The sequence below is a fragment of the Amphiura filiformis genome, chromosome 1 (assembly GCF_039555335.1).
Source record: "Amphiura filiformis chromosome 1, Afil_fr2py, whole genome shotgun sequence".
Lineage (NCBI taxonomy): Eukaryota > Metazoa > Echinodermata > Ophiuroidea > Amphilepidida > Amphiuridae > Amphiura > Amphiura filiformis.
The window spans coordinates 57,744,636-57,767,378 of record NC_092628.1 but is presented as its reverse complement, the minus strand read 5'-3'; the positions used below and the strand labels follow the sequence as shown (position 1 = coordinate 57,767,378).

Genomic DNA, 22,743 nt, shown 5'->3' with positions numbered 1-22,743 from the left:
AATCCATTGATGCTAACAAACACTTCATCAGCGATTCTGAAGGCACCAACCATGTTCTCTGGGATGTGTTCTTGGTTGATGCTTACTCCCACCTTCACTGAGACAGCATCTGTTGCTTCATCATCGGATAGCTGATGGACTTCTAATGCATGTACTACTGGCTTGTGTTTGTGCTTTGTAGAACAATACCTTCCCACTGGTTTATCACATTGACTATTCACATATGAAACTCTATAGCATACATCTTTATATACATGTGGGGGATTGATAATACCATGTCTGTCTACTTCATGATCTTCGCTATGTACACTCTGCCAGTATTTTGTGTTTGGATGATAGACCTGCAAGATATACTTTACTTGTGATGCACTTTGATAATCAGCTGGGGTAATCCCATGGACTATGATCTTTCCTTTGAATGCTAAAGCTGATATGCTGTGACATCTTTCAGGAAGCGGTGGTAAAATTTCCCATTCTTCTTTACTTAGATCAAACCTCTCCATGTTACTAATTTGCTCCCCATAATCATTTGATCCACCAATTGTGTAGATATAACCATCCAAGTGCACCAATGGGAAATTATTCCTCGCAACCTTCATACCATTTAATCGAATCCAGCAGTTTTCCTTGGCGTCATACCTGTGGAATTCACGTTTACACAGCAGGTCAGACATGTCATACTCAGAGTCATAGAGCTGAGATAAACCACCTGCTGCATACAGTCTTCCATTGACCACTACTAAAGATTGATTAGACGCAGAATGAGGCAGAGGACAAAACCCAGTCAGATATTTCCAACACTGTTGTATGGTGTGGTAGTACTTGAATGTTTTTGTGCATGAGCGGTGTAATGCATCTCCAATACTACCGAATGAAGATACAGGTGCCTGAAATGATACCATAAAAATGTTAACACAGTAATGTCATTGAGCACACACATAAACATGCAGAAATTTGAGAAGCAAACTCGGCAATTTAAGGAAGTTCCTGCCATCCCGATGCCTAGAGAAAGGAACGATAGGAAGGAATGAAGATGAAGAACGAAGATGAAAAGAAATGTTAATTTCTCCGCCCAGAGTTTTGAACCACTGACTCTCGGGTGCGCGGAGGACAAGACCAGAGATAACAAGCTACGAGTATGGACAATGCCCGCCAACAATTTTAAGTGTGTATGGTGTATATGTGGATGACAATTTGCAACCGGATTGTGTGGGATGCTTGGTCTTACAGTCGCTTTGTAGTATTTAGTATGGTTAGGGTTTGAAAGTCAGTTTGACCAAAATAATGCGAGTCTTCAGGTTCCAAAGCCAAGGGAGTATAAACTGAATATCTTTTATATTATTATCCTGAAAATGTTGGTATACAGGAATAAGTTAAAAAGAGTAGTTGAGAATCTGATTGGTAGCATGACCTCCCCCAACTGTACCAAACACAACTGCCTAATAGCCGGGCCTAATAGGCAGAAGAGGCAAACAACTCATTTAGGGAAGAAATCAATACTCGACCGCCGGTTCACCGGCTGTTGCACTACGTTCAATTGTTTAGAACAATAGAAACTGGCTCCAACCGGATGGAAATGGAACCGGTCGACCACCAGTCGAGTTCTGATTTCATCACTTACAGATTAGTTCTCTATGCAAACATTGATGAAAATAGGGACGGCAAACAGTAAAGTATCATTAAAATGACTATTTAAAAAAAATACGACAAACAAATTTACAAATGGGGAAAAAATTTGGATTTGCCCCCTCACACTATAAAGCTGGCTACACTGCTGCTAGCTCCCTCCCTGTCTAAAGATTAAAGAACATAATTGTGAAATGTTGAAAATAATAAATTCATATTATATCCTTCTCTCTATAATTTGGTTCACCTCACGTTTGGTAGTGACGTCAATGCTACTTCGCGGTTGCGCTGCAAGCATGGTAATAAACCGCTTATGTACGCGGGCATATGACTTTACGCACGCGATTTTAAACGGTGGCAAGCAAAATACGCATATACGTCACTACCAAAATTGAGATGAACCAAATTATATAAACATTATCACACTTTTTGACCCCTTCCCCAACAAAACCCAGGAAGTCATCAATTTTTTAGCCCATTCCATAATTCCAATAAGGTCTAAAGGACAGGTACCGGTACTATAGTTGATCAATCCTTTCAGCTATTCAAATGGGATATCTTCCCAGTCTACTTCTTTTTCCAGTTCTTTTCTATCAAAAGTAAAACTACAAATCATTCCTCCGTGTCCCTTGCTGTCACTAAACGGTTTCCACTGATCGACATCTACATCCGTGATCTGATCTGAACTGATGGAGATACCAGTGTTATAGCTGAATCCATTGACGCTAACAAACACTTCATCAGCGATCCTGAAGGCACCGACCATGTTCTCTGGGATGTGTTCTTGGTTGATGCTCTCTCCAACCTTCACCAAGATATCATCTTCTGCTGCATTAGATTGGGGATGGACTTCTAATGCATGTACTACTGGCTTGTGTTTGTGCTTTGTAGTACAATACCTTTCCACTGGTTTATCACATTGACTATTTACATATGAAACTCTATAGCATACATCTTTATATACATGTAAATGTGGGGGATTGATTGAACCATGTCTGTCTACTTCATGATCTTCACTATGTACACTCTGCCAGTGTTTTGAGTTTGGATGATAGACCTGCAAGATATACTTTTCTTGTGATGCATATAGATCAATCCCATGGACTATGATCTTCCCTTTGAATGCTACAGCTGATATGCTTCTACATATTTCAGGAAGCGGTGGTAAAATTTCCCATCTCTCTGTACTTAAATCAAACCTCTCCACATCACTGATTTCATTCCCATAATCATTTGATCCACCAATTGCGTAGATATAACCATCTAAATACACCATTGGGAAACTATTCCTTACAACGTTCATACTATATAATCGAATCCAGCAGTTCTCCTTGGCGTCATATCTGTGGAAGTCAATTTTACACAGCAGATCAGACATGTCATACTCAGAGTCATAGAGCTGACCTAAACCACCTGCTGCATACAGTGTTCCATTGACCACTACTAAAGATTGATTAGATGCAGAACGAGGCAGAGGATATAACCCGTCCAGATATTTCCAACACTGTTGTGTGGTGTGGTAGTACTTGAATGTTTTTGTGCATGAGCGGTGTAATGCATCTCCAATACTACCGAATGAAGATACAGGTGCCTGAAATGATACCATAAAAATGTTAACACAGTAATGTCATTGAGCATACACATAAACATGCAGAAATTTGAGGGGCAAACTCAGTAAAAAGTTCATTAACCCTAACCATCCTGATGCTTTTAGCCAAGAGAAAGGAAAGAAAGGAAGGAAGGAAGGAAGGAAGGAAGAAAGAACAAAGATGAAGAAAAAAGTTAATTGGCCCTGACTTTCGGGTGCGGAGGACAAGACCAGAGATACATGTGGCAAGCCACGATTGTGGACAATGCTGGCCAACAATTTTATGTGTGTATGTGATGTGTGGATGAGAATTCAAAATTGGATCATGTGAAACAAGACCTCACTCTTCAGAAAGCAAATTTGGTTTGTAGTAGAGTGTCAAATTGTTAATGTTAAGCGTAGGCCTACTGCGAGTTCAGAAATGGCGCAGCTACCATGCATAAATTTATGCCCGCGTAAACATGATTCAAAAACAAAATGCATGCACATAGGTAATTTTCACTGGCAATGACGACACGATCATGCTACGCACTAGCCCAATGACGGAAATTTTCATAATTTGCAAATGATAACACGATAACGGCAAAGATTCGGTCGAAGATGGAGACTATAATATTATAAAGTCTGTTAAAAACCACTTTAAATATTTTCCCCCAGCACATATTTGAGTACATTTTTGTTCAATTTTGGGAAAGAAAAGTACATGACGACCATACATTGTACATATACTTACTGTAACGATGTTTCTATTTGCAAATAGCTGTGGTGACTTGAGTGACAAGGTAGCGTCAGACTGACTTGATGTACGCAGTTGCAGTACTTCATCAACTAGAGCTTTGCACTCTGGCTTTTCCAGTATGTCCTTAGTAACCAACTCAGTCAGATGTTCTGGTGTTACAAGACCAAGTCGAACCTTTGACAAGAGGCTGTGTGCATGTGTATGTCTGGTCTCCCAGTCCTGCTTCAACCAGTTGATGACTAACTCCAACACCTGCAAATGGATATGTACATGTTGTAATAATACATTTACTCCCTATTCCAGAAAAATACAGAACTAATTTTTTTGAATAAAAAAAATACAATCCTGTTTTGCCAAATGAAAAATAGCTAAATTCTAATTCTTTAGTTAGTCCTAACTAACAATAAAAGTCAAATTTAGGAACAGGATTGAGCTATGTTTCATTTGGCAGAACTTGATAATATTTTTTAATCCCAAAAAATTAGTGCTGTATTTTTCTGGAATTGAAGTACATTGTAGTCCCTGTTTTAACAGGGACTAGTTAAAACTGTGTACAGTGTGGAATCGAATGTACTCCTTTTATCAGCAGTAATGGTAGCATGTCATAAGGTGGACACAGTTTCCATTACATGTTCAAAATTAACAAAAAATGTATTTTTCCAGTATGTCCTTAGTAACCAACTCAGTCAGATGTTGAAAAGTGCAACTTTTTTTAAAGCATTATTTTTGAAAAATGTGATTATTTTTTTTACCAAAACAAAAGGATTTTGAGAAGGGATAACTTTGGAAGGGTAGCAAAAAGATTCCTCTATTCACAAGATTTTACATTTTTCAAATCAACAAAATGAATGTCAAGTTATGCAAAGAAATGCTTTGTAACTCCTAAATTGATTTTACCATTTTTGAAACACCGGTTCAATAAAACCTAGAAAAACTCTTGTCATGTCAATGAATCATTGTTTTGGGCTGTTTCACAATCAGGGTACACAAGTGGGTTGCACGAGGGTGCAAAATCAGAGCATCTTAATGTGATTGTTTTAAATGTTAAAGTGGTTTAAATATATCAAATTTTCAAGTTCTAACAATTTTTTAGCCACAAACCACTTTTTTTTTTTTTTTTTTCAAATATTATTTTTTAATTGGCTATATGAAGCAAAATGGCCAAATACCAAAGTTTACAAACAGCATTACAATGATTTGATACTGCCTTTTTTCAACTCCAAAGTTGTCTAATATTATTGCTGACAAATATAGCTTTCAAATGATATACAGATTGTATATTATGTAAACATCAATTTTTCGCAGAATCATGTTAACTGATGGAAATAGTTCAAATATTGAATTTGACTAAGGGAAGTTACTTGCAAGTTTACCAAAACAAGTAAAATCTACACAAATATGCATTTACATGATGCAGTGGGTTAGTATCTTGTCTCATGTCAAGTTTGGCGGTCATACTACTTAGCGTTTTTGAGATATGAAGACAAATGTGTCAAAAAATGTCCCCTCCTTTACATAGTTTTGTTGACTATTTGGAGCATAAAATCAAAATAATAACATTGACCAAGTGGATTTTGCTATTTTTATGTCTGCTTGTATCCAACCCATCTTCCTAGGTTCACTTTTCTTTAGTTCAAACAAAGACAATCCTATTATTTTAATAAAATGCAAAAACCATTGATCGTAAAGGAGGGGACACATTTTTTTTGACAGGCTGAAATCTTAAAATTGGAATTACAAATTATTTCTCCAAAAATCACACTTAATTATCATCAGCAGTTCCTATTATGATATTTAACTACTTTTCACCACTCTATCAGTGTGGGAATATATAAAATTAGACAAAGTCATGATTTTGTATTATCAAGCGTAAAGGAGGGGACATTTTTGGATGTGGCAAAAGAAAAAAATCTATAGTGAATTTCAAAAATTGGTTCTTATCCCTACAATGGTTGCACTTGAGCTATTAAAAATGTAATTTAAAAACATGGTACCTAACTGCAAAAATATATTGCAGAGAGAATAATGCTGTAAAGGAGGGGACATGGTTTTTTTGACATCACTTGGTAAGACTCGTCCCCACTCCGCCACTTGATGTACAATCATGACTTTTGGTACTTTGAATAACAGGATACACATGAAACTTTTCACCCATTCTGCACAATTTGGAAGGGTTTTAAATTGATTTATAGTGCTTCATAAAATCAAATGTAAAGGAGGGGACATTATTTTGGAGATTTTTGACAAATCTTTCTTTGGGTCGCATTTTTTCTGTAATTCAAATATGCAAATGATTTTAATTTCAAAACTTAGGTGCATATAACTACATTTAGAAATGTCACCCAGTAGTAAATTTAGAATTCCTTTACTATATAAATTACAGCTTTCAAAATGTGCCTTTTGAAGATGAAACGTCAAAATGTCAAAAAAAGTGAACTTTTCACCATATAATGAAAAAACTAAGGCATTTGTGTGATTTCTTTTATGTGTGATTTTAAGGGGAGTAGACATACTTCATTTATAAATTAAAAGAAATCATTCAGTTTCTTTCATTAAGCAGCAGGATGCTAAGAAACATGGATTTTGAAATATGTACCCTGATTGTGAAACAGCCCTTTTATACTGCAAGATGATTGCATGGGTGACTGGGTTATCGTATACATAAAAATTAAAGAAAACAATATAAAATCAAAACATTGTATCAAGAATGTTTTTGTACATTGCATGTATCGGATATTTTTGGCCAAAACAAAGATCTTAACTTTCGGAGGGTAGGAAAACGATTCCTTCATTCACAGATTTTTAAATTTTTCTAATCAATGAAATGTAAAGTTATGCAAAGAAATGTTTTGTAATTTTAGGGGGGGGGTGGTATTTTTTAACCCTTTATAATATCCACAAAGTTCTTTACCTGCTTTTCTTCATCTGCATGACATGTTGCTAGTTCATCTCGCACAGAAAGTTCTCCAAGAATGATGCACTAGCATTCTGCATAAACACATCTGATCTTTTCATCACTTCAACATTATCTTCCATGAACTGAACTGCAGCCTTTTCCAACTCTTTAAAGTCATCATAATTCTTTGCTAGCATGTATATCTTAAATACATCATCAGGCGGAATCTGATGGCTCTCATCAATAGCTTTAAAAGCTTTAAAATATCCGTCAACAATGGTTTTATAAGTTTTGTAGACATGTGTAAATTGCATATAGCATGCCATATCAAGCACATCAAAAGCCAGCTTGGGTGACATCTTTAGTACCCCAGTGTAAGCATAGTGAATCAACACTTTGAAAACATCAGGATTGCCATCAATATTGATTTCTTTCTCAGTACTTTCTTTGAACCCTGATGTAAACATGGCCTTGTAGTAGTAAGCACTTGATGCGGCCAGGACAGCCCTGTGAGCATTGAAAGCTGTACCGCCAACATTGATAATGATGTCGCATAATTGGTTATCTTCTCTCAGATCATTTAAACCTAGGGACAGCTGTCTTCCATACAACTGGTTCGTAGCTTCATTTTTAGGTCTGTAATTCCAGCGATACATTTTCAGTAAATGTGATCTGCAATTTTTTGACACAGTGTGCTCCAGTGGAACTGTAAAAGTAAGAATATTAAAATTATAAATGATGTGGAGCAAATCACACGCAATAATTAATATCACATTCACACTAAAAGAAGCTCAATGAACAAGGCCGTCAATCCAATGTTGATTGGGGGTGCACAGGTTTGGTTTTAGACCACAAAGCAGGCCTCTCGTAGCCCAATGCAGGGTGTCTGACTGAGGGGAATTCGTTGGGAAATTTTTCAAAATGGGCATCAAATGAAGGCATATAGTGGACATTTGAAAAATGTTCAATATGAAGGCCCAATTGAAGCAGTTCCGAGTTCATTTTTAGTGGTGTGTCTGGGGGAGGGGACAAAGAAAACAAAATTATCCTGTGAGCATTATTTCGGCTTGATTTTGCTGAGATGCGTATGCGCGTGCAGTATGTGAAAATTTCAGTTTCATACTCAAAGTGAAAATAAAGCTGCCCGGAAAAGTTGATACACATTGGGTTCATTGCATGTGAAGCACACAAAAATTTGCATTTTTCCACTATTTTATACCCAAATCAAGGTGTTTACCAAATATGTAGGGCAAAGCAGGCCTGTAGCCAGGGGGGTGCCAAAATAGAGATTTGTTATGCCCTTTTGTTCCAAAAATCTCCAAATCCGCCCCTCAGTCCAGAAAGGTTCAAATTTTGAAAAAAAAGGTCCACTTTTTCAAAATCAGCACCCCCCCAAAATAAATCTTGGCTACAGGCCTGGGGTGAAGTCCTACATATTATTTAAACAAAACTGGCCATGCGTTTTGAGTTGGGCCGGTAATGCGTAACATGTTTAATTGCAAGTTGAAAATTGCATGTTTTTTTCCTTTGAATGTCCATATCTTTCCATACCCAAAATATATAAAAGTATACATCTTCTTGCAGCAAATGAAATGAGGAATCCAAAAATGCACTTTAAAATGGCATAGGGTATAACTAAGGAGTTACGAAACTGAAAATACCAAATATTTTAGAAAGTGAAAATTTGACAAATTAAAAAAAAAAAAAAAAATTAGGTGTACCCTACATATTTAAAAGTTCCATAATTTGAATTCCTCTCAGTCAAACTTTTTATACATATTTAAAACATCATAGGGTTCAATAAAATTAAAATAATTTTGCACCAGTCTCTTTCTATAGTTTGATCAGCTCGTAATCGGCGGGCCTTACAACATCGCGGATTAATATCAATATATTTTATTTTGCGAATTGTCTTGTGCCATCTCGCCAGAAGCATCACAAGTTATTCATTGAGGTCATAAACTTTGTCGTTCTTTAAAACGCAAAATATATACAGCCTGTCTCAAAAAAAATTGTGCAAGTGAAAAGCGCCCTCTATGGCAATTAGAGAATACCGTTGTGACATAATGCTTACATCAACGTCACGGGCGCAGTCTTAGCTCTCAAATGCCGTTTGTTCTGTTCAATTTGCTTGTTCCAATTTCGAGATATGCTTAATGAACAACGAAAGGGTAAAATCACAATTGTGCCACTTTTACTAGGGAAGAGAGCTGTACATGTAAATCAATGATAGCTGATGTTGATGCGTCTATTGCAATCCTCCTTTCGGGCGCATGTATTAGGCGCATCAACATCAGCACGCTGCGTATTATTTTGTCTAATATCTCTCCCAACAAGTAATACGGGTTCGTTAACCTATAACATGCGCAATATTTGTTTGTCTTTTAACATGTCTTAAGTGACTAAGCGAATAGAAAAAAAAAGCGAATAGAATCATGATAAAATCATTGACTTGTACATGTATTTAATTTTTACAGCAGAATGTGAAGTATTTATTTATCTTTTAATCTCTTTTAAGTGGAAAAAGAGAATCATCATTCCTGCATCATGATGAAACAGTAAAAAACAGTCAAAAAAAGTTTGTATTGTGTTATTGATGCATTCTTTTGATTTCACGAAGGAACTCTTGATAAACTTGATGCTATCACTGTTACATGTAAAGCCCTCTTCCCTAGTAAAAGTGGCACAATTGTGATTTTACCCTTTCGTCTTTATCTAAACATATCTCGAGATTAAAACAAGCAAATTGAACAGAACAAACGGCATTTCAGAGCTAAGACTACGCCCTTGACGTTGATGTAAGCATTATGTCACAACGGTATTTTCTAATTGCCAGAGAGGGCGCTTTTCACTTGCACAATTTTTTTTGAGACAGGCTGTAGACAAATAGGTCAACTATATCACTTTTAACGTCGGTCTACTTTTTCGTCAGTAGTCATGCGCATATTTTGGGGACTTTGAGGCGCGAGCCCCGGGTAAAAGCAGGGGGCTCGGAAAAAGGGGCAGCAAAAAGCAGGAGGCAGCAACAACGAAGGGGCGGCAAAAAGAATTAGTAAAGAAAACGGGCGAAAAAAATTTGAAAAAGTATAGAAGATTGTGAAAAAATTGTACTATACATCAAAATGTGTTGCTTTTTTTTTTGCTCTTCACTTTTTCAAACCACCTTCCTGTTAAGGGGCGGCAAAACTGAATTTTCGTCAGCCCCCCCCACCCCCCGGTAGGAGAGGCCACGGTACGCCACTGGTAGTGGTAAAAGCCTAACAATTCTTGCACCATGTGAGATAGTGATCAGTGTGAAATGAGTATAGTCTGGTAACTTAGAAAAAAAGGTCCTACTCGTCGGACTAACCCGAACGGAACATAATATGCAAAATTGCTTCTCAAAGCAAATTACATTAGCTGGAATAGGACCTATGATTGTATGGTGTTATAGTAATTATAAACAAGGAACAAAATTACATTGTAGTTTTACAGAACTGTTTCGTGAGGTCTTGAAACAAGACCTCACTCTTCAGAAACCAAATGCAGTAGAGTGTCAAAAAGTTAATGTTAAGCTAGGCGTAGGCCTACTGCCAGTTCAGAAACGGCGCAGCTACCACGCATAAATTTATGCCCGTGTAAAGTATGCAAAATCGCTTTATCTTACGCATACGTATATACGCGCGTTAAATATTAATGGCTGTTGGCGCAACAGGTGGTATACTCGCAGTAGGCCTATGCTTTATCACAAAATGTTACAGAAGGTAAACTTACTCTACATGTATGCCAATTCAATATTGCAAATCTAATAGTTACATACATTGTAGCAAATGTTTTTTTCTGTGCCTACATGTACTAAGTTCATTTCTTTTGTTGAGAGAAGAAAACTGTGGTCTATGGATGATGAAGAACTTTTCTTTGAGGCAGAGGTTGCAGATTTTGCTCGATGTGGAGTATGCTCTTGCTCTGCTGATGATTCTCCAATTTATTGAATAAGTTACTTTGTTGTTTTTCAGCTTCCAAATGTATTCACTCAGCGTTGTTGCATTGCGTTTCTCCTCATTTCAGAAGCTCGGTATGTTGGTTGTAGCGGGTTTTAAATGAGTTTTCAGTGAGCCCGATGTGAGACTGTGGCTTGATATACGACACTGTTGATCAAGCAATTACCTTTCAGTGGGCACTCATTATTTCTGCAGTTGCAGCTGGTATCTTGTTTGTTTGGTCTGTTGAGGCTCTCTGGTCTTCATGATATGTTGTGTGCAGATATAATTTGGCTCACATTTGGCATACAGCTGTAGCTTAGTTTTACCATGTTTCGGTTCTCATTTCTTCACTCTCGTCACATACACAGCACTTCTTGGAATCTTGGGACCGGGAGTTGGGAGTGTCAACTTTCAATTATTGGAACTGGGGGAGGGCAATTTGATATTGTGTCCCCACATCCCAAAATGTGGAGGGACATGCCCCCGGATTGACACCCAAGGCCAGTGGCAGTGTGCCTGCCAAAATTGCTCCCCTGCCCCTTTTTGCTTGCCAAAAATTGCTTGCCCCGCCCCTTTTCGGCTCGCCAAAAATGTCTTGCCCACCCCCCAAAAAATAAATTTACCCTCCCGCCAGGGCTCATAATTATTCCATCTAGTCCCTAAAATGGGGTACCAACTTCCAGGGCCGGATTTGCCTTTTGGGGGGCCCTGGGCCAGGCCAAAATTTGGAGGCCCCCAAAAGCACTGTGAGGAAGGCATGTGCAGTCAAGTGGCCAAGTTTTAGATTTCAGTAGGACCGCGCGCGAAAAAAATTCAATTTTAGACTATTTTAGCTCAGTTGAAGTTAAGGGGGTACTACACCCCTCGATAAATTTGTGTCTAATTTTGCATTTTTCTCATAAACTAATAACACAGTGGTAACAAAAGTTATGTATATTATAGGGGCAAGGACAAGGTATCCAAGTACTACACTGGAATTTCAGTGACCCAAGACAAGTGGTTTGTTATGTGGCCGTGCGTTTTGAGTTGGGCCGGTAATGCGTTACATGTTTTCGTGAGATGAAAATTGCATGTTTTTCGTTTGGATATGAATATCTTTCACACATTATACCCAACATATATAAAAGTATACATTTTCTGGCTGCAAATGAACCAAGGAATCCAAAAATGCACTTTAAAATGGCACAGGGTGTAACACTAATGAATTATGAAACTGAAAATACCAGATATTTTAGGGAAAAAATGTAAAATTTGACAAATTAAAAAAAAAAAAGTTAGCTTCACCCCACATATTTAAAAGTTCCATTTTTGAATTCCTCTCAATCAGAGCTTTAAATACATATATAACATCATAGGGTTCAATAAAATTAAAATGATTTTGCGCCAGCCTCTTTCAAGGCATATTTTCCCATTGACTTCAATGTGTAACCCGAACGGAAAATAAAATATGCAAAATTGCTTCTCAAAGCAAATTAAATTACCTGGAATATGATTGTATGGTGTTATAGTATGCAGTTTAAAGTGAATTGTAAAATGTGAAAAAGAAATGGACCTCTTGCATCATATGACCCTGGGGTCACTTTTATTAAATTTGCTCCTCCTGATCCTCCTCCTCCTGATCCTCCTCCACCCCGCACATTATGCTAATTAGATGCAAATTATTCAAATGTTAATAACTTTTTACAACTTTTGTAAGGTTTACTTAATTGGTCTCATCACAAGCTTTAATTTGACACCAAATTTAACTACATAAGCTACATATTAACTGAGAAAATTAAAAAGATGAACCCTAAAATGCCACGCGCATGTAACATCTCCACCTATTTACTGGCCCAACTCAAAACGCATGGCCATTTATGATAAGAAATAAGATACCACTAGGATGTACCTAGTTTCCTATCATACGTGTATATAACCGCTTGTCTTGAGTCAATGAAATTTCAGTGTAGTAATTGGATTCCTTGCCCCAATAATATACATAACTTTTATTACCAGTGTGTTATTACTTTTTGGAGAAAAATGCATAAATAGTCACAAATTTACCACAGTAGTACCCCCTTAATAATTTGCTACAAATAGGCCAGTGCGCGCGAAGGGACCGTTCACAAACACTTGTAAGGGACCGATGGAAAATTTTTTATCGCAAATATTTTTTGGGGCCCCCTTTACAGACCTCTAAAATTTCAGGATATAAAATTTCAGAAAAGCATAAAAACTCAATTTCTCCAGGAAAATTTGTGGTCATTTTTTTCAGGCCCCCCCTTATGAGAGTCAAAATTTTTCAGGGCCCCCCTTTTTGCATCAGCCCCCCCCCTTACAAGTGTTTCTGAACGGTCCCTTAGCCGTAGCTCGAGATACTCTAGCTAAAATACAGGTTTACATTTACTATCTTACATTATCTTGCTGTATTTCAGCTAGAGCGGCATAAGAGCGCCATATGTAGTGCTTCCGGTTTTTTTTTTAGAACAATACTGTTACGTAAGACGAAGAAGAAACCTGCCCTACTCATTATTTCATTGTACTTATTAATCCCAATGATTGATATGGCAACATCTCCTAAGCTTTTGAAATCTAAGCCTAGAAAAGTGTACAAATACCAAAAAGCCAATAATGAAGGGTTGAAGAAAGATTTTACCAATCTCAGCTCCAAAATTTTGGACTCAAATTCTTCCACTGTTGAGGATGATTGGAAATTGTTTAAAGAAGGTATATTTCAGGCAATGGACACACACATTCCCTCAAATTATTCTTCAAAAAAGAATACCCGGTAATACCCCATGGATCTCACCGAGCATCCGTAGGAAGTTGAGGAAAAAGCAAAGAATCTTTAACAAAGCTAGAAAATCTGGTAATGAAACTGACAAACAAAATTTCAGAAACATCCGTAAAGAAGTACAAAAAGACACTAAGGTGGCATACTGGAGATGGGTAAGATCCTCATGCATTGAGTCCCCTAAGCAATTCTGGAGCTTCGTGAAGAAGTTACGCAACGATATAGTGTGGGCATTCCTGCTCTTAGAAGCAATGGCTCACTTAATATTAGTGATAGTGTTGGAAAAGCTGAAATCCTAAATCACCAGTTTGAATCGGTCTTTACCAATGAAAACCCTACCGATAACCTGCCTAAACAACAGTGTTATCCCCCAATGCCTGATTTTGAAATATACCAGGAGGGGGTATTCAAATTACTGAATGATTTGGAAGTTAACAAGGCCCCAGGGCCGGACGGCATCCCAGCAAAAATCCTGAAATCTTTTGCCAAAGAACTCACACCGGCGTTATGACACACATTTTCAGGAAGTCTTTAGACACAGGGTCCCTTCCTTCAGACTGGCTCACAGCTAACATCACCCCAATTTTTAAAAAAGGGGACAGAGCCACTGCATCAAATTACAGGCCTGTGTCTTTGACACCTATTTGTTGCAAACTGTTAGAACACATACTTCATAGCCAAATTATGCACCACTTTAATAATTTCAATGTCCTATCGGACAGGCAACACGGCTTCCGCCGTGGTCACTCGTGTGAGAGCCAATTAATCCTTACTGTCAACGACCTTGCTGAAGCCCTTGATTCCAAAACATCTGTCGATATGGTAATCATGGACTTCAGCAAGGCGTTCGACACGGTTCCTCACCAGAGGCTGCTTTACAAGTTAGAAAAATATGGTATAACCGACAGGACTCATACATGGGTAAAAATTTTTTTTAACACAGCGGAAACAGAGAGTTGTCGTGGATGGTGATCATTCACAATTCACAGTGGGTGCCAGTTAGATCAGGCGTTCCCCAAGGCACCGTCCTCGGCCCCTTATTGTTCTTAGCATATATAAGCGACCTCCCTGGTAACATCTCGTCGGAGGTTTGTTTATTTGCTGATGACTGTGTAATATATCGCCCCATCCACGACAACTCTGATGTTTCTCGCCTTCAATCTGATCTTGATACCTTGCATATGTGGCAAAACAACTGGCAAATGCAATTTAATGCCAGTAAGTGTTTCACACTTAAATTGTCACATTCTAGAAGTAAGACTACCCATCAGTACAAACTAGGGCAGTCTGTGTTGCAAGAAACGGACTCACACTCATATCTGGGTATTCAAATAACAAATAATCTTAAATGGGATAACCACATCAATCATGCCATCTCAAAAGCCAATCGAGTTCTAGGGGTAGTGCGTAGAAATTTGCATCCGTGTACCACTGAACTCAAATCAACTGCCTATAAGGCATTAGTGCGGCCGCACCTACAATGTAGAGTATTGCGGAACCGTATGGGATCCGGCAACTAAAGAACACATACTTAAATTGGAGGCGGTGCCACGCAAAGCTGCAAGATTTGCCTGCAGAAATTACGACCAATAGTGTCACTAAAATGTTGACACAACTGGAATGGGACTCACTACAACTGCGTCGACAAGCTAGTCGCCTCACTCTGCTACACAAAACCACCACAGGTCAGGTCGCCATACCGGCTCAAGAATTTCTCATACCAGTCACCCGCCCCACTCGCCGTCAAAACGTCAAGGCATTTAACAGACCACGAGCCAACAAGAACTGTCTCAGAGACTCATTTTTTCCAAAAACAATTAATGAATGGAATACCCTGCCTAACAACATCATTAACATCGAAACAGCGGAAGCATTCAAACAAGAAGTAACCAACCACCTAAGAAAACAGCAAAAACTCCAAGATTAATAGCTCTCTCAGCGCTCTCACATATACCTGATCTCATGTACCAATACCTTGTGTATTGGTACATGATTCGGCGGGTATACTTCAGCAATAGCGAATAAGTGTACACCAAATACAGCCCCCAAAATGGTCTACTTTTAGCGTGCCTTAACTCCGAAACAGTTTAGTCAAAGTTAAAAATGCGATCCCCAACGTTAACCCTTTGCTTACCTTGGACGAATTTGCAGTATTTTCCGCTAGCTCCGTGTTGAAAAATGTCCGGTACTTGCCCGGTACAAACATAGAAATGGCCACATTTGCTTCAGTCCTGGTATGAATATTTCTTCCGTAATCCAATGGTTCCAACGTGGGCATCACGATGATAGTCTCCTACACAACCAGATTGTGTCGGCATGACGCTCGTCGATCCTAAAAGTGAGGACAGCGTGAGCTCTTACCTGCGTAAAAGTCTGTTCGACAAAGGCAATAAGGATGATTGACAGCGCCGCAGAATTCCAAAATATTATTGATGATATGTTTGATGCCTATTGTAAATCGTACATAAAATGTGCATGGTCTTTAAGGACACATTTGAAGGCATTATAAATAATGTCTTTATTATTTTTCTTTTTATATTCAAGTTCTGATTAATGTCCTTGAGTAGGCTACTAATTAATGTACATATAATGAGGTTTACTTCAGTGTAAATATTTTTATTTTTTATTTTCATGTTTGAAACGTATCATTTGTATTTACTGCTGTTTAATTTTAAATTAATTTAATTTTGTTTTATATATTTATTCACATTGTTATTATTTAAATGTTTTTGGATGCACCATCATATTGATGAGTGCCACTGATGTAAAAGTGATATCCGAATAAAAACTAAAAAAAAACTAAAACTAACTATCATGACAGCAGACAGGTTGCGCTGTTCTCTGACCTTGACTGTTCGTCACGTAGACATACCGTGACCTGGGTACACGTACAAAGCTGGGGGATGCGACTCGGCCGCCATTTTGACACGCTGTATCTACTCTTCAGAAAAATTACTTTTGGTGACGCTTTTATATCAAACAATTTTCGATAACGGATTTCTACTAGGATTTCAATTTTTTATTAATGAAGGTGCATGTAGTTTTGAGGAATAACACGGGATGTTTCGAGTTTTATTTCAATATATATATCAGTTGTACACAACTATCTCATTTTGGAAAATGGATCTCATTTTGAAAATCATCTCAAATTGGATAGAATTGAGATGCAATTTGAGAACGAATTTGAGTACCAATATGAGATCCATAATCACCCAATTGGTGCTTAGTACAAAATGTTTGTCATATCTCATGGTCAAAGAAGTTGGATGGGGATCACCAAAATTGTATTTTGGTAGAGCAAGGCCTTAAGTAGCATTGGGAATTTTGTGCTTATATTACAAGTTACAGATCATGTTTCTCTGCCAAGAAGACAAGGTCAATTACCAGTGCATGTACATGTGTTATTGATACTACACTAATGCATCCCACATTATCAGGGTTTTACCTAGCTGGGGGGTTTACAACCAACCCCCCAAGCTAGGTACTGTTTTGCTATCGGATCTTTCTTCTTTCTTCTTCTTTCTGGCAATATTTTCAAAATGCTTCTACGCCTACATGTTACACCCTACAATTACGTAACTTGCACATATGTATCGGCTATATCCAGTGCCCATAGTGTCTAAACAGAATTGGGGTCAAAGGTCATTAAGGGGGAATTTCCGGTATTTAACCAAATATCTTCAAAATGCTTCTTCTGCCACATATTATATAGTACAATGATGTCATTTGCATAAATGCATCAGCTATACCACACGCCTATAACTTGCATACAGAATTGGGGTCCAAGGTCATTAAGGGGTAAAATCTTGCAATTGCATTATCTGGACATCTGTAAGGGGTATGGGGCTCAAACTCGGTGACAACAAATCTCATGACCAGGGGAACATTTTGCAGGGGTCAGGTCAAAGGTCATGTAGAGGTCAAATTTTAGAAATGCATTTCCTGGACATATGTAAGGGGTACAGGGCTCAAACTTAGGGTGACAACAAACTTAGTGATCTGGGGAACATTTTGGAACACTTTGCAGGGGTCACGTCAAAGGTTACCTGGGGTCAAATCTTATAATTTCATTTTCTGGATATTTGCAAGGGGTATGGGGCTCAAACTCAGTGACAACAAATCTCATGACCAGGGAACATTTTGCAGGGGTCAGATCAAAGGTCATGCAGAGGTCAAATCTTAGAAATGTATTTTCTGGATATTTGTAAGGGGTACAGGGCTCAAACTCGGTGACAACAAACTTGATGACCAGGGGAACATTTTTGGAACATTTTGCAGGGGTCAGGTCAAAGGTCATCTGGGGTCAAATCTTAATATTGCATTTTCTGGACATCTGTAAGGAGTATGGGACTCAAACTCGGTGACATCAAACCTCATGACCAGGGGAACATTTTTGGAACATTTTGCAGGGGTCAGATACCTCTACAACACCAACACGCCCCAGCTAGGTTTGTGGTCTATGACCACCATTTGCCACTAGTTGTTTCTGTTTTTCTCTATGATGAATTATTTCTACATTACAAAACTCTTTTTATTTAATTCTTTTTTAAATACTAGTACGTAGCAAACAACCAGAAATGAACTATTCTGTTGGATATTCCTTTGTTAGTAATTAAGTCAGTAGCGTAGCCAGTGGGGTGGCAAGGGGGGCAGAGTGCCCCCCCCCTGACAAAAAATGAAAGAAAAAGTGCCCCTGTGACAAAAAATGAAAGAGAAAATCTGGAGGGCAAAGGAAAAGAAAGAGGACAAGGGGCGCCCTTTTCCACCAAACTTCACCCCGATCATGGCCAAATTAGTGTAAAATATAAAAATTTTGCACACCGCACACGTGCTCATTCTCACAGAAAGCCCCTTTCATCCCAATCATGGGCGAAAATAGTGCAATACAAAATTTTTGCGAGCTACACGCACACTTAGTCCCTCTCTAAAAACCAAACCGGTATATTTTTTTTCGTCTGTGCCCCCGAAATTTTATTTTGCCCCTCCTGACCAAGAAAGCTGCCTACGCCACTGAATTAAGTTCGCTATTTTACTATATACCGGTACTCTAGTTTTGTGCAAATGATTTTTGGCATTAGGCCTACCTGTTTTTTATTTCCCACTTAAAAGTACCTGACATATTTTTCACTCAATGTTGGTGCTCAAGAATGAAATGAAACCACTTTTCTGTAGGAACGTGCACATCAAATTTATCACATTCTCGGCTAACACTTCTGAAACATTGAAAATTGCATTCTCTATTTTTTTTTTCCTACAAACTTGATTAAGATTTGTTCAATTCCCTCCCTCTCAAACTTATTTTGGAGAAAAGCTGAAAAATCTTTTGAAGTTACTATTTATAGTTTACTACAAATGCATTCAACATCAGAGGGTTGACCTTGTTTGAGGACACAGAACAAGAGGCATGAATTGGTTGTTTACAAAAGACCATGAACACCATTAAACCTAATATACTTGACCATGAGAAGTCCAGACACTGGGTACATCTGGTTCCATGTACCATACATGATACAGTACTTCACCAACTATAATAGTTAGCACCCAATAAAAACTAATTGGGTGGATTATATCTCAATTTGACACTCAAATTGGATCTCATATTGGATCTCAAATTGCTTCTCAATTCTATTCAATTTGAGATGATTCCAAAATGAGATCCATTTTCCAAAATGAGATACTTTTGAATAGCAGGCCGGGGATTGAGGTTTCGTTGTTTCAACGATCCGATAGTAGGATACGAAACTTAGGCTAAAAATGTCTAATGACGCCATGTTTACATGAAAACATTAGCTGTTGCGAGGTCAGTGTCGTTGAATTTGTTACCTAAATTCCTTTCAGGATATTCTGATTTCACTTATTTATGATGTGTACGAAAATTCACCATATAATCTCAAAAGTGTGAATGCAAGCAGTTATTGCTGACAATAGAAACATTGTTGCAAAGTCATTAAAAACAGGTATGTATTACAGACGTACTTTGGCCGAAATGAGATACAGGCCAGTTAGTAGGTAACCTAGGCAAACCTTAGTTAACACATTTACTAGTCAGCTTAATTACGAGACCGGGGCCCCAACACAATGCATATTTACATAGAAATTTGAATTTTTTTCGAGAATAGGTGGGTGAAGGAAACCTACATAAATATGTTTTCTATACTTCACTTGACCCAAATATATATGATTTTTTATGGTGATAATCAAGTCGCACATGGAATTTTAGAGTGATTTTGATAGCAGTTCCATTAAAAAAAGCTGCCATCGCCATGAGACTAAGATCTAGAAACACCCCCGAAATGCTGTTTTGGGGAATTTTGCTAGCTGAATCTTTTTGATGAAAGTCAATCTTTGACAAGATGTAACTTTGCTACGGAAAGTGCTATGAAAAAAAGGTTTTCAGTTTTGGCTTAGTTTACTCAAGGGCTTTAATTTGATATATAAAATGATGCAGTTTGATGGCAAATTTGAATTCACCTAGGATACCTACAGTTAGGCAGTCTAGCTCTCACATTCCTTTGCGTTTGGCTTCAGAAGAGGCGTTGCGGAGTATTTCGTCAAAGTCAAAGTCAAAGCCATCTGGCCCTATGGTAAATCCGGCCCTGCCAACTTCAGATGCAGGACTACCACCATGACCACATGGCTACATTGATCATTGTAACACATGTGACAATGAACAATGCATGCCACCACGTACGTACATACATGACATGTGGGATGTGCATACGTGCTAGATACAGACTTTAAGGTACATATTTCGAGGTGCATAACAGACACCAAATTTGTGTCATAACAAGGCTAGGGGACGCAGGGGTAACCTTGTCAATCAATGGTTATTCTATTGTCCACCAAAGTTAAGCTTATGACATCACCAATACTTTTATATCCATGATCAATCCAATCGATAGGCAATTATCCCCAGAGGACCCAAGTTTAACGTGTGCGCATAAACCAGCATGAAGTTAAATAATTACAATTTGAAATGAAATAAAAATTTATAATAATAATGAAAAATCAATTATAAATAATGATAATAATAATAACTTTTATGTTAAATAATTGACCATTTATAATATAAAGCTGTCTATAAAGAGTCTGAAAGGCCATCCTGGCAAACACAAAACATTTTTGGGTTTTGGTTTTGGTAAAAACGTTTTAATAACGTTATTGAAAAATATTTTCTGCAAACATTTTTTGCCAAATATTTTGTCACCACTTAAAATAAATAATTATAGGTTTGAGAATATTTGTAGTAAATCAGAAAATGTTTTTGAATGTTATGAAAAAGTTTTATTCCCTTTATACCCTTTATATAACCAGACATTTAAACATTTTCTGGCAACCTTTTCTAACCTTTTGCGAATGATGTCAAAAACTCGAAAACATTTTGTGTTTGCTGGGATAATTGAACATAATTCAAAATTGAATAACACAATATATAAATAATAACAAAAAATAATATTGCAAAACTATAATACTAATAAATATGTATTAGGCCTATACTCAAAAGACGCATTCTTATTTGTATTAACAATTTGAGAATTATTAAAGTGCTTAGTTTTAACCATGGAAGAAAGAGATATCTCTTTCTTCCATGTTTTAACCAAATAAAAAAACACAAAGCGCATTTTAATATAATATTTTTCTGCTAAATTGAATTGGTAAACCTACATTTTATGACAAGCTATAGTATAGTCATGCTGTTTGTGCGGATATTTATAATGTATAACGTTACAAATTCATATTTAGGCCTATATGATAATGATAAAAAAAGTTTTAATTTCTTTAAGGCCAAATAAAAAAAATAAACATGTTTCACGTCCCCTCCGCTTCCTTTTTTTGAGGTTTTCTCAATAAATTTTTATTTTTTGAAATTCAGTTATAACTTTTCAAAAAATATGTCTAGGAAGTTGGGATGCTTTCTATAGCCTTGTTAAGATACAAGAAACATTTTAGGAAGGTTTTGTGATCATTTGAGGGGGTGTAACTCTCAGAACAACAAATAAAAAAGGGCCTCCTCCTTTTTCCAGGCATTATTGTATGTACGGATTGTACGCTAAAACAGCTCTAAGTATGGGTATTTACACCAATTTTGCGATAAAAAATAGAAAATAAAAAGCCCCCTCTTCCTCCTTTTTTTCAAAAACCTGGACGTGAAACATGTTTTATTTTTTACTCAGCCTAATAAAAAAAATCTTATATACCTTATATTCTTATAATATTATCATTATTTTGTTTATATTTTTAATATCGGTTTAAAAAAAAATGATAATCACAAAGAATAAATTAAGTCATGACAACTTGTTGTCCAGAATCCAGGTAAAGTATTAAAGTGCGCCGCCGTAGCTTAATTCCATGATCCTACTTTTATCGATACAAATACCGATCACTTATCGGATTAAGTATTGAACACAATAGATGAAGTATTTGATTGACAAGGTTACCCCTGCGTCCCCTAGCCGCTTGTCCAAATTGGTGTCGATGACCTGACATGCATGCATTCTTTTGTGATGGTCTTTCAATTTGTACCGAGTGTCCTTGGCAGACTTGACTATGCTTCAGTGGTCATGAAAAGATTCAATAGATAACCTCTGCCCCACTAATCCCCAGCTATTGTCTGAAATTGCACCTCGGAAGATATATTATAACAACTCAGTCCCTCAAATGATAGTCATATAACGACCAAAAGATAAATGACTGACTATCATTGAGGACTGAGTTCCGCAGTCTACATACGTGCATGATTGTGCAAACTTAAAATTTTCCATGATTCCACAAAATATAGCAAAAAATAATAAAAATAATAAAAAATAATTTTTTATTGCCTTACCCTAGTCTTAAAATATCAATCAAATCTAGGCGAAAACAACGGGGAAACATCCACGAAAATATCAGCAGTTCGTACTGTTTACCAACGTGGTAATCGTACTTTTGCCACGAAAACTGTTTTAAGTGCCTATTCACAGTCCGTCGCCCATTCAGGGTGGTCAAGTCAAAATTTATATCGTGCTCAAATCTTGTGGCGCTTTTTTTTACCACTGTCCGTGACTGTCGCCAGTCGCGTCCCCTACCCGGGGTAACTTTGGGCACTTTTCAGAGTTTTTAAATCACTGCTTCCAAACAAAACCAATAATATTTCTAATTATCTCCTTTTTATGACATTAG

At 37.4% G+C, this 22,743-nt stretch overlaps 1 protein-coding gene across 1 annotated transcript; it reads right to left on the bottom strand.

Annotated features, from left to right (window-relative positions):
• Positions 1 to 2,154: 2,154 nt before the first annotated feature.
• LOC140149634 (uncharacterized) lies at positions 2,155 to 22,507 on the bottom strand. Its single transcript, XM_072171717.1, has 4 exons — positions 22,409 to 22,507; positions 6,865 to 7,555; positions 3,948 to 4,205; positions 2,155 to 3,217 (listed from the first exon to the last, which is right to left on the bottom strand). The coding sequence occupies exon 4, from the start codon at positions 3,002 to 3,004 to the stop codon at positions 2,168 to 2,170; it is 837 nt and encodes a 278-aa protein (XP_072027818.1). The 5' UTR covers positions 3,005 to 3,217; positions 3,948 to 4,205; positions 6,865 to 7,555; positions 22,409 to 22,507; the 3' UTR covers positions 2,155 to 2,167.
• Between the last annotated feature and the right edge of the window lie 236 nt (positions 22,508 to 22,743).

Coding starts and splice junctions, on each gene's coding strand:
- LOC140149634 (XM_072171717.1), bottom strand. CDS start 3,004: ATGTCTGATCTGCTGTGTAAAATTGACTTCCACAGATATGACGCCAAG.